The sequence below is a fragment of the Brassica oleracea genome, chromosome C4 (genome assembly GCF_000695525.1).
Source record: "Brassica oleracea var. oleracea cultivar TO1000 chromosome C4, BOL, whole genome shotgun sequence".
Classification (NCBI taxonomy): domain Eukaryota; kingdom Viridiplantae; phylum Streptophyta; class Magnoliopsida; order Brassicales; family Brassicaceae; genus Brassica; species Brassica oleracea.
The window spans coordinates 26203209-26216512 of record NC_027751.1 but is presented as its reverse complement, the minus strand read 5'-3'; the positions used below and the strand labels follow the sequence as shown (position 1 = coordinate 26216512).

The 13304-nt window shown below is 36.4% G+C and overlaps 2 protein-coding genes and 1 pseudogene across 2 annotated transcripts; all 3 read left to right on the top strand.

The window, feature by feature from the left end:
• Positions 1-2517: 2517 nt before the first annotated feature.
• Positions 2518-3759, top strand: LOC106339362. The gene is made up of 4 exons (XM_013778152.1): positions 2518-2898; positions 2998-3156; positions 3234-3342; positions 3423-3759. Exons 1-4 carry the CDS (start codon positions 2569-2571, stop codon positions 3641-3643), a joined length of 819 nt encoding a protein of 272 aa, XP_013633606.1. The 5' UTR covers positions 2518-2568; the 3' UTR covers positions 3644-3759.
• Positions 3760-5653: 1894 nt separating this feature from the next.
• LOC106341621 lies at positions 5654-7919 on the top strand (annotated as a pseudogene).
• Positions 7920-11034: 3115 nt separating this feature from the next.
• LOC106340829 (expansin-B5-like) lies at positions 11035-13304 on the top strand. Its single transcript, XM_013779663.1, has 4 exons — positions 11035-11192; positions 11295-11407; positions 11525-11709; positions 12524-13304. Exons 1-4 carry the CDS (start codon positions 11048-11050, stop codon positions 13122-13124), a joined length of 1044 nt encoding a protein of 347 aa, XP_013635117.1. The 5' UTR covers positions 11035-11047; the 3' UTR covers positions 13125-13304.

Genomic DNA, 13304 nt, shown 5'->3' with positions numbered 1-13304 from the left:
TGGACAGCGATGGTCGGATCCGGACAAGTGTTGTTGGATTCGGACAAGTCGGTTGAACTGTTAGGCTAGACAGCGATTGTCTGAAATCAGACAAGGCGGTTAAGACTGTCGGCTAAGCTGAGATGAGCTGATTCAGTAGAATCAGTCTGATTCGGACAAGACGGCTAGAGTTGTCGACTGGATCAGTCAGCTCTAGCTCGAGTTTCGTCTAAGTAAAACTGGCGGGAACAGTTAAAGTCTGAAAAGGGGAAAAATTCGCGCTGTAACGCTTTGGAGCGCGGGGTGGCGGTTACAGATAAAAAGCCTCGTGTAAACTAAGCAGGAATGGTTAACTTGGCGGTTTCTCGGGCCTAAACCGCCCAACTGCCCATTTTAATCGTCTCCTTTGTCTTATTCCACCATTTCTGTCCGGAAAACAGAAAGAAAGAACCAGAGAGAAACTCAGAAAGAGAAAAGTCCGATTAAGAGAGAGTTTTTGATATTTGGCTGGATTGATCAAGTCCGAGTCAAGAACGATCGTCTGTGGGGTGAATTCGACTGTTTGAACGATCGAAGATCCGACGGAAACCGCTCAAAAGGTGTCAGAAGAGACCGAATCAAACAGAACAAACCGACTCTAAGACAAAGGTGAGTGTGTGACCGTAGCCTATCGTACTGAATCGTAGTATGATTGATAGGAATGTTCTATGTACTGATTGCTTGTCTAATTCGAATTATCTGCTAAGTTATGGCTTGGTCCGAACAGTCGGTTCCTTCCATCGATGCATCTGGATCAGATCATGCGCCTAGAGCCGTATTGGCCTGCTAGGGCTTGACTGAATCTGATGGCGCTTTGGCTTGGAACGATTGGGTCGGCTAAGTAACTGACTGATGATAAGCATGTCCGTTTATTGACTGATTGACTCGATTGCTTTACTTGGCTGAGTGGGACGGAATGACCGCTCTCACTAAGCTTATTGTTTGCTTATGCCTCCTTGTTTGGATGCAGATCAGGACCAGACCCGAAAGGGTAAAGACATAGCTTGAACGCGAGACAAGGACATGAAGGAAGGATGGTGGGTTTGGGTAGATATAGGACGAGATTAACATGTAATAGCCTATAGCGAACTGACTTGTTAACTCGAACCTCAGATTATCTATTCAAATCGTATTATGCTTTGCTTGACTGTCTGAAAAAGAACTAACACTCTGAAATAATTCTAAGTAAGGAAAAATATGAAAACGGCCCAATTCTGATCGAGGAAGTCGAGCCAGACTCGTACTGATGTACGGAAAAATGGGTCGGGTCCTTTCACTGGGCCTTGATCTAGAGGAGCATAACCTATTTATTAAAGATTTTAATTATTTTTCTTTTACAAAATTAAATGTCTAAAGTTTAAAATATACATATATATATCTACTGTAATTTTCCTCAAAAAAATTCAGAAAATCTAAACCCAATATTTCATTTGGATTTGCCAGAACCGGTGATGCATACGGTATAGTTTTTTTTTTTTTTTTTTACATTTGTAGTTCATAGTATCAACCTAAAGATCTGAGTAATTTTTTTTTTTTTTTGACATCAAACATTTACAGACTCATATTGACTCTGTAAACTAAAGTGGTAACTCTGCATCCATGTGCACGACAAAAGACGGTTGGTTTCTAGCACAGCGTGCTAAGCTATCCGCCTTAAGGTTCACCGTCCGAGGAACATGAATGATATCTGAGTTGAGGAAACTGCTTCTGAGAAGCTTAATGTCTTGCAGGTAGCTTTCAAATGCTGGTCATTCTTCAGGTTCTGAAACCATCTTCATCAATTGAGAACAATCCGTAGCAAAAATAACCTGAAACTGTCTTAAATTCTTCATACATTTCATTGCCCAAATTAAAGATCTGAGTAATTTAAATGCAACAATTACGATAATAAGTAGAGAAATTTATAAATGTAAATGATTACAATTAAAAATAGATGTGTTTGCAAGATATTTATAAAAGATTTACTAGCATATGCAATGACGGTTTGACAATAATTTATAATATTAACACATTATATAGTTATAAACTATATAAAATTATTGGCAAAATAACTATATAAATTATATCACTATTACCAAATATAAATAATAGTAATTACATTTACTTTTTATATGAAAGTTATAAATTTTTTTTTGAAAAAGATGAAAATTATAATTTTAGGAAAAAATATTATATTTGATGGAAATTATATTAGATATAAAAATAATTTGTTAGCGATATATATATATATATATATATATTAGTTTATTTTAATAAATATAATTTATAATAGTGGTTAGTGAATCAGTAAAATATAAAATATATAAAAATAGTAAAAACGTTTTTATGATTACTATCAGACGCAAAACAACTATTATCACCTGTAAATACAGTATTTCTGGAAGGCAACGGCGAAAACCAATCAAAATCTTAAATTGAAAATTTGTTTTCACAGTTTCACTGTGATAATGACGTTTAAAAACGATTCTTATATATATAAACCGAGTCGCAAAGAAAGGACACACACACACACCATCAAAAGCGACATCAAAGAGAAAGACAAAAGAAACAATGGGCTCATCTCCAAAACCCAACAACGATGCCTACCAACACGTATTCGTGATGCGTCACGGCGATCGAATCGACAACTTCGAGCCACTCTGGGTATCAACAGCTGCCAGGCCTTGGGATCCGCCTCTAGTTCAAGACGGCATGATTCGAGCTTTCAGAACCGGTCAAAGGATCCGATCTCAGATCCCGATTCACCGCGTCTTCGTCTCTCCTTTCCTCCGTTGCATTCAGACAGCTTCCGAGGTTGTCTCAGCTCTCTCTGCGGTCAATTTTGACCCCAACGCCATGTCTTCTAAAGACGTCCCTTCCATTGATACATCTAAGCTCAAGGTCAACAGATCATCCCCTGTTTTTGTTGGAAAGTTTGAACATTTAAACATGTTCTGTTTCCTAAAAGACTAGTGTTCTGTTCCTTATCGTGTCCGACAGGTTGCTATTGAGTATGGTTTGTGTGAGATGTTGAACTCGGTGGCTATAAGGCGTGAGCTTGCTCCTAAAGATGGAAACTTTGACTTCAGGATTTTGGATCTTGAAGCTCTGTTTCCTGAGGGAATGGTTGATCATAATGTGGATATGATTTATAAAGAGGTGAATCTCTTTTAGGACCCTTTCAAAAGTTTCTATCTTTTTTCCATTTTTCGTTTTTGTATCTCTTTTTTTTTCAGATGCCAGATTGGGAAGAGCCTGTGGAAGATTGCAGAGAACGTTATGTTAATATTGTAAAGGCTCTTGCTGATAAGTATCCTACAGAGAACTTGCTCTTAGTCACCCACGGTAAGAAAGTCCCCAACTTTTTACTAATGTACTGTGTGAAGTTACATTCTAATTCTGAGCCTATTTGATGGTGTTTTCAGGGGAAGGAGTAGGAACTACATTTTCTACGTTCTATAAAGATACAACTGTGTACGAAGTAGACTACTGTGCTTATGTTGAGTTGAGAAGAGAGGTCTCAAGCAAAGATGGGTCTGTTGTAAATGGGGAGTATGAGGTGGTTTTGAGTCATGGTCAAGCTGGAATCAGGTTTAGTCATGATCATTTTTGTGATGATCCTGTCATAAGCCGAACACCGGTTTAGTCAATGCTCTTCAGTTCCTCTGTTTCTGTATGTTTGGTTGTATCTGAAGGGTTTCTGTGTGAGTTATGAATCATGGTTTCAAATTTCCATTCAAATCAAATTAGACTTTTACACTTCTGCCAAGAAAAAGAAAACAACTTTCATATTAAACAGAGAAACAAGAACTGTCATTACATAAGAATGTAGTTTGAAAACAAAACTCTAGTTAGAGCCTGTTTCAAATTAGACCTAAACACACGTAGGAAGTAGAAGAAAAAAACTAATAGAAACAAGAACGAGAACAATCTAAGGACTCCTTACTGGATCATCAACTTGATCAAACATGTCAGCAGGGAAATCATCTGAGGAAACATCAGCTTCTTCATCATCTTTTGAAACAAGTCTGCATCTTCTAGTTGCTGGTGACGGCTCAAAAAACGGCCGAGGAGGAGCGAACAAGGGCTCACCAGGTCCGTGGATATCATAGAAAAAAGGATTCCGGCAACCTCAAGCTTCATCAACTTGGCCTGATGAGCAAGGTAGAGTCTGAGGATGAACACAAAAGAAGGGAGAATATATTAGGAAAAAAGTTTGCTAGCTACATGACGCTTACTATAATATGGTGGAAACCATCCGATGTATCATAATGTATCAATAGCTACTACACAGAGTTTATGTTAATACATGCCACATATACGACGTATAATTAAATACGCTAACAACATCATAATCTGGTCTAATTTATTTTAACCTTAGTTGTTGGGGTCAATCCGTAATATTACAAAGTTAAACCCGATTAACAATATCCGACCCGATCCATCCCTTAGTCCCGACCCGACATGACCCTTCTTCCCCAAATCGCGATTTCATTAGTTTTAGGGTTCCAAAGAATTTTTTTTTTGGAGGTTTCAAAAAGAGAGAAAGAGAAAGAGATTGAGAGTGACTTGAGAGACAGAGAAAGGCCGTCGATTTCTAGGTTTGTAAGAAGGTTTGGTGAAATCGGAATCCGAATCCAAGTTCGGTGAAATCGACTCCCAATCCAAGTTTGGTGAAATCGAATCCGAAAGAGCTAATGGAAGAAAATAATAAACTGTAAACCCTTGTTTGTTTATTTGGAGAATAATAAACATGTCTTTCAGCATGTTCTTATGTAATTTTTTTGCTAACAGTGCCACAATCTCAGTGAAGATAAACCATTGGCCGGAAACCCACAATAACAAAGCACATTATCTTCAGTTGTTTTGCTCTTTAGCTTATTGTTCGATCTTCCACCCAATTCCATCTCTCTTTCTCTCTGTCTTTCTTTCTGAAAATCGATTTAGGGTTCGTAATGAAATCGATTTGGGGAAGAGAGGGTTATTTCGGGTAGGTTTTACGTAGTTGGGTCGGGTCTGATCAGATTTTCTTTTTTTACTTCGGGCTTAGATTTTTTAATTACAGAATAATCTCATTAATTTATCTTAAAATCATTTACACCTTGTTGTGATGTTGGGACCATATTAATTGTTAAATCGTATATGTGGCATGTATTAACATAAACTCCGTGTAGTTATTGATACATTATGATATATCGGATGGTTTTCACCATATTATAGTAAACTTTTTGTAGCTGGCAAACTTTTTTCCAATATATTAACTATTAATTTCAAAAGATATGAAAGGGGATGATCGTTGCCAAAAAGATATGAAAGGGGATGATCGTTGCCAAAATAGTTTAAGAGAACACGCTTTCAAATTTGTAAGACCTAAACCTCATTCGTATTTCTCCAAAGAGGAGATATTATGAGAATATGATAATTACCAATTATCTCGTGCACAAAATAAAGAAAAGGAAAATTACCAGTTATATTGTGATGTGTCCAGATTTATTTAGGATATTTTCCTTTTTTCTTTCGTTTACGGAGGTTAACATGTCTATATAGGTGTATTGTGCAAACTTGTTCAATAAAAAAGTATTCACAAATCACAAAGTGTGAGTAAATCGTTTGCTACTCTCATAGCTTCCTCAGTTATTTCAAGCAACCTAGAGAGATGTGGCGGTATCCTAAAAACCTCGACCGTTGCTGTATCTACAGAGTCCCGGACTGTATGCGCGAAGTAAAACCAGAAGCATACACGCCTCAACTAGTCCTTATTGGACCTCTTCATCGTCCACTGAAATTTCAAGCTCTCAAGGCTCTTGATCGTGGAGATGATATCACATACACAAAGTCGATCGACTACTTAAACATGGAACAACATAAGAAGTATTACCTGGCGGCATTCGCAGAAAGGTTTGAAGGAGAAGAGATCATCGATGGATTCAGAAGAATGATTGAAGAAGAGGAAGAGAACATCAGGGAAAGCTATTCAGAATCAACGGCCTGGATTAAATCTTCAGAGTTCGTGGAGATGGTCTTGCACGACTCTGTTTTCATAATAGAGTTTATGCTGAGGTTTCGCGTAAAAGGAAGAAAGAAGATAGGAGATCCTCTCATGGACCGTGGATGTTTTGTAAACACACTCTTTAAGGATCTCATCTTGCTCGAGAACCTGCTTCCTTATTTCATCCTTGAGAAACTCTTCGATCAAATCGTCCAAAGAATCTTGCCTCAAAAAACGTTTCGTGACCTAATCATCAGTTTCTTCAACCTCCAAGGTAAAATCGGAGATGATTCCAAATTTAGACATTTCACTGACCTGCAGAGGTGTGTTCGCGTGGAGACACTTCCCAACCATGATGTTTGTATTCACAAACAACACATACAACATGCTTATAATGCGGATAAGCTAGAACGCGGGGGAGTACAATTTGAGGCCGTAGGAGAACAATTCTCATTGAATGTGAGGTTTGAGAATGGTTGTTTGATGATGCCTCGTCTTATGGTTGATGATAGACTTGAGATGACACTGAGAAACATAATGGCTCTTGAGCAATGCCATTACCCTTTCAACGCCCACGTATGTAGCTACATCTTATTCATAGATCGCCTCATTCACACCAAAAAAGCCGCTGACTTGCTTGTCGAGAAAGGAATCATAAAGAATCGGACTAGGGAACGCCATCCAGTCAAGCAAATGGTGAACAAGCTCATGTCGGGCATCGCTGCGACTGGCTCTTACTATTTTCATATAGAAGGTGAAGTCAACAAGTACTCTGAAAACCGGGTGAACAGGTCAAAAGGCCGTCCTGAAGCGTGTGTTTTTTGGTAACGTCTTGTCAGGGACAGCCACCATCGTAAGAACATGTTTATAGGTGTTGCTAAAGTGGGTTGTTAACATAAAAAAGTAATTAAATTAAAGGAAAAATGGTGATTAAAGGATGGGGTGTGCCTTAGTTTAGGGCGTGAAGGCACCGTGCTTTCGAGCCAGGTGTCGCGTTGCTACTGGACCGAGGAGAAAGACAACCCCGGTTATTTTTTTTTCTTTTCTTTTCTTCTTTCTCTCTTTCCGTTTCTCTTCTCTCTCCCGGGGCATGGCGATTCGATGGCGATTCGATCCCTCTCTGTGGCTTTCATCGACGGAACGGCGAGAGCTCTATTGGTGGAGCTCGGCGACCTTTCTATCGGTGGCTCTTCTCGACCTTGGGAAACGGCGAGAAACGGTGAGAAACGGTGACATCTCTCTCTATCGGCGGCTCTCTGACACGTTCTATACCGGATACTGTTGCGGCTGAGCCGAATCGAAAGGTAAATATGGATGCATGTCTTTAGATTCTTCATCGTGAATGTTAATAAATCCTCTGATTTGCTTTGATATTTTTTTTTAGTGGGATTGATCAAGAGGAATGATTCAGGTACATTTTGTCTTTGTGTTAATTGTGAAATTGTAAGAAAAAAATTCTGATTTTTTGTTTTGATTTGTTTGTATCTGTTTTGCCTTGAGCTGGATTGATCAAGAAGCTGTCCGAGAGAGATTGTGTCTCTGTGGGTTAAGGTATATTTTGATGCTTGTTCCTCGTCAATTTTAGTATATAAATCTTCAAATTTGTTTTGACTGTTTTTTTTTTTGTGTTTAGGTGTTTTGCTTAAGACGCATCACACATGTTCTTCACACAAAGGGCCGACGATTCATCATAGAGGTAAAATTTATGTTTAATATTTTTTTTTAACAATCTCTAGTTAAGCAACTACCAATAAACCACTTAAATTAAAAGTCCTTTAACAATACCCTTTAACTACACTTTAATATTTAAAAAATCACTAAGCAACCCTAAGTGGGTTTCACCTATAAACATGCTCTAATTACCTTATTATTGGTGATGACACTTATCCGGACTTGGGCAATGGTCACTCAGATTAATCAGCACAAATCTTAGAGATCCTGTTGCATCTCTATCTATCTCTCTCTTTACTAAGTACTTCTAAATAATCTCTTTCTCTCTGTACTACGTACTTCTCAATCATGTCTCTCTTTACCGCGTACTTTTTTTCTTTTTATGTAAAACTCTTTGCTACGTACTTCTAAATTCAGATAAACAATTTCTCTTCCTGTCTTTTCGAGCTCTCTTTTAAGATAGTTTATCTGTAGCGCAGGCTCAAAATAAAAACAAAGATACACTAAAATCATACAACCTTTTACCACATGAGCTATTAAATTACAAACAAATACGAACATATATATAGTTCCGTCAATCTATTAAGTCATCGCTATGATAAGTTGTAGATGATATTTTTTTTTTTTAAAGTCGTCATCTTCATATATGATTTCAAACACAGCAAGGTTGGTGTGTAAAATCTCTCTAAGATTGATTAGATCATACAAACCTTTACACAGACCTAATGAAGTCTCCTTATCTTATCTTCACGGAGTTTTCTCCTTTGGCTGATCCATTGTTTGAGCCTGGTCCTCCTGGCGAATCTGCAGTGGAGCAAGGACGTATTATTGTTTAGAATAATCTGTATTAAAGATGCTGAAACAATTCTAGCAGCACTTATGACTGTTTAGACCTGACTGCACTGTAGGAAGGGAGAGCAGTCAAGAAGTTATCATACATCCCCACTAGAGGTTGTGTCTAGTCATATCTTTTCGTTTTAGACATATGCGCAATCCAAAAACCAGGAGAACAAGGGCATGAACCAGAGTGTTATCCTTCATTTGTCTGCGTCTTGCTTTTTCAAGAGTGTTATGAACCAACTCTCTATTGATCCATAACACACACAATACAATGTATCTCTAGTGAATCTCTCCTCAAGATCTCACTCTCTCACAATACAATGTATCAATTGGAACTCTTAAGCTAATAGATCGATAAAGTCTATCCTTCACTCTTTCTCTTTATTTATACTCTAGCTTCACTGTAACTGTCAAAGCCTCTATGTCTCTCTCAGTCAGAGTCTTAGCTTCCTTCTATCTTCTTCCATATCATCAGCTGGTGCTACTTACAGCTTATCCAAGAGCTGCTGCTACAACAAAGATTATTAGAGAAGAGGTAAAAGTTGGAGAGCGTTTTCCTTTTGGATACAAAGAGATAACATATTAATTCACATTTTTGTTGTTCTTTTGTTTTCTTGGTGAAGGTAAAAGCATATAACCGTGATAATATCTTACAGAAGGTGAAGCGACATCCTACTTTGTCTAAATCTGAATTTTTTGGACCTACCGTAAGTATGAAGGAAGGACATAAGAAGTCTTGCAGATCAAGAAAAAGAAGAACGGCTCTCTGGAAATGTGCAGAAAGAAGTAACAGAAGATTTTGAGATGAAAGTTACAGCCCAGGTTATACAACACAAGGGTGGAGATATGTAGACATGTCAATTAGGGCCGAAGCCCGTAGCCCGAGCCCGTCCAGCCCTAAAAATTACCGGGTTTGGGCTTCGCTTTATAAGCCCAAAAAAAATTGGGCCTTTCGGGCTAAGCCCATTTGGGCTTTGGGTATTTTGGGCTTAAGCCCGTTTGGGCTAGGGCCGGCCCGAAAACCCGAAATTTATATTTTAGCGTAAATATTATCCTTTTTTCTTGTAATCGAAACTATTATTAGTATTGATATATTATTTTAATATTTTTATCCAAACTCTAATAAAGCAAATATAAAAGTTGTTAATGCACTTTATTGTTTCATCATTACAAGTGTTACATTTTAAATTTTACAAAAGTACCTTCTTCTTTCATGTACAACATGTTTTTATTTTCAAAATACAAAGTATGAAACGTTTGACCATGTTTATCATAAATTTTGTTCTCTTATATTTTTTGTTTTAATTGATAATTGATTATTTAAATCTTATTAAATTTGGTTTGTGTATAAAATATTTTTAAAGCATACGAAAAAATAAAAAAATTGTGATAGAGAAGAAAATTTTAAACTCACTTTATAAATTTTTTATTTTTTAAAAATGAAACTCTTTTTTTTAATTAAAATTCACATGTATTAAAACGATGGAAGTGACAATGACAAATTATTTTTTGAAAAGCCCACAAAAGCCCGAAAAGCCCTATAGCCCTATAAGGGCCGGACCGGGCTTTGAATTCTAGGCCCAAATAATTTTCGGGCCGGGCCGGGCCGGGCTCAAATATTTACGGGCTTAGCGGGTTTCGGCCGGGCCGGGTCGGGCCAGCCCGAATTGACACCCTAGAGATATGACACTCAAGTATGCTGTCAAGCCTAAGAAGAAGAGGAAAAATAAAACAGTTTAAATAAAAGGTCTCTAGTGTTTCTTTTTTTTTTGTGTGTGGACACGATATATTTATTTAATTTTATTTATTTCCAAGGAATTAGGCAAAAGACCAAACTAAAAGATAGATTCAAGGTTTTGTGTGTAAACCATAGCTGGGCAGGCAGCTAATGCTTTGTTCCAAATCACTTAACATTCTTCTTATCTTGAGAGTCATATGGTATCGATCCGACGTTGATAGTATATATAAATGTTAACATTAAAGATATCGTTTTGGAGGAGGAAGCAAGGCCTTAATGTTGCATGTTGACTATAAGGCACTCTCTCATGTTTTGTAATCTAGTTTATTCAGAGTTGTAACGGTTATTCTAGGGAGAAAGTTTAAAATTAGAGTTAGAAATTGCATTATGTTGAGGAAAACCATTAACCAAATATACAATTCAAGGGCTCCACTTGATCCTCAATATAGAAAACTTAGAAACTTTTAAAATTCACATAAAACCGCTAATGTAAATATGATGGCAGTTGATAGTATTCGTGTGCACACTAAAATTAACAAAATAGACTATTTTATCTACCCATTGAGAATGTAATTGACGTTAATTACCTCCACCAATAATAAATAAATAAAACCTTTAATTGAATGGTAATGGTTTTGTTATTGTAGTTTAAGAAAAAACAAAACCTCATTATATGCTCAAATAACCTTTTTAAGATGTCGTTTTCCTAAAATCTAGGATAACTATAATTGTCATCTTTTTTTGTAGAAAATCTAAAAGCTATTTAACTCTGGTTTTCCGCCAACCAAAAAAACTTCATTCTTTCAAAAGAGATGGCATTGTTTACATGCAAATATTTTTGTTTTATCGTGGCTCTCTTTGCAATCTCATTGAAACTATGTTATTGCCATAATAAAACCCACTGGAACGACGCCGGCATAACTTGGTATGGTGAACGAGAAGGTTTTGGTAGTTCAGGTAATTAACTAGATCATTTCTTGTTCTATAACACTTAAAAATTTTGAAATTTTTTTTATTCTACATATTTAAAACCGGTTCTTAATATATATATATATATAGGAGGAGCTTGTGGATACGGTGATGCAGTTGCAAAACCACCATACAACTGTATGATTTCAGCCGGAGGACCTTCAATCTACCAAGATGGCAAGGGTTGTGGGACATGTTATGAGGTATTTATATATAACTTAAATTGTCTCATAGTGTAATGTATAATTATACTAAAATAAATGTTTTTTTACTAACATTAATGTTTCCTATATATATATATATATATATACACGTTGTAGGTCGTATGCCACCATCCGTTTTGCACGCAAAGGCCGGTCAAGGTGATGATATCGGATGAGTGTCCCGGCTGCACGAAGTCGGCGGTCCATTTTGATCTTAGCGGTAGGGCCTTTGGTGCATTGGCCAAACCTGGCCAAGGCGATCAATTACGTAACCTTGGAGAATTAAAGGTCAAATACAAGCGGTACGTATTGTTAATTCCGTTTTTCAAAAATTGGTTCAATTTAATTTGGATTTTTGGATAGGAAATAATTAACAAAAACAAAAAAAATTGTCATCTCAAACTAACATTATTTAATTTATTATACTTAAACATTCTTTTAGCTGAATATATAAGACTAGCGATAGTACAAATAAACTACAGTAAAACATCTATAAATTAATAATGTTGGGACTTTAGAATTTTATTAATTTATAGAGATATTAATTTACCAAAATTTCTTTTTTTAGATTGTATCCATTTTTTGAATATTTTTGTTTATAAAAAAATAAAATATTTGACTTTCATATTGTTTAATTATCGTACTTGGTATATATTTTTATGTTGTTATGTGGTTTTGATATAATTTTACTAAATATTATCAAAATATAGTAAAATGTTAAAAAAAATAGATGTATTTTCATCGTGAATATAAAGCCAATAATATAATGTTTAGTTTGTACTTATATAAAATATATATATATATATATATATATATATATATATATATTATTAATTTATGATTTTAATGGAACTATATATTTACATGGAAGTTTTAAAAATATTATTATCTTATCATTTTATCGATTTCTATCATATTTTATACCGGCCTAAATTGGGACCGATAAAATATATTAATTTATAGGGATTATTAATTTATCGAGTATTAATTTATATAGGTTCTACTATATATTGGATTAACAAATTTTTCATTGATGTTTTTTTCCCTTCATTTTTCGCTGATGTTTCATGGTTAAACATTATAACCTTATTAATTTATTATAGTAATATTATGCAGTGTATTTTGCGAACACCCTAATAGTAAAATAGCTATTCATATTGACCCCGGAGCAAATCCATACTACATGTCGTTCGCTGTTAAATTTGTAAATGGTGACGGAAACTTTGAATGTGTGGAGGTCAAACCGGCCGGCGAAACATACATAAAAATGGAGGCGATGAGATCCGCCGTTTGGAAACTTAACGCCGGTCGTGCATTAAAAGGTCCTTTCGACGTTCGGCTTACCTCCGCTGTAACCAAAACAGTGCTAGTGGCTAAATGTGTTATCCCGGAAAAATGGAGTCCCGGTGCTATTTACCATTCCCATGTTAACTTTGCCGTGCCCAAGTTCGTTCATAAGAAACCCGTTCACAAGAAACCCGTTCACCACAAACCCATCCACCGTAAACCCATCCACCACCATAAACCCATCCACCCTAAACCCATCCACCGTAATCCCATCCACCGCAAACCCATCCACCGCAAACCCATCCTCCGTAAACCCATCCACCACCGCAAACCCATGCACCGTAAACCCATCCACCGTAAACCCATTCACCACAAACCCTGCCACCACAAACCCCCTCACCACAAACCCCCTCACAAGACACACAAATGATAACATTTTTTCCCTTCAAACAAATTGTAATGTTTGAAAAAAGAAAAACATGGGGTTGCAAAATTTGCAAGTGATAGTAATTATTTTAAAATTATAACATTGTATATGCATTTAAGGTCATGTGGGTTTAGTGTTGCAGTCACTCGGCCTCAGAAGCCCACGATGTTATAAAAAGGGGTG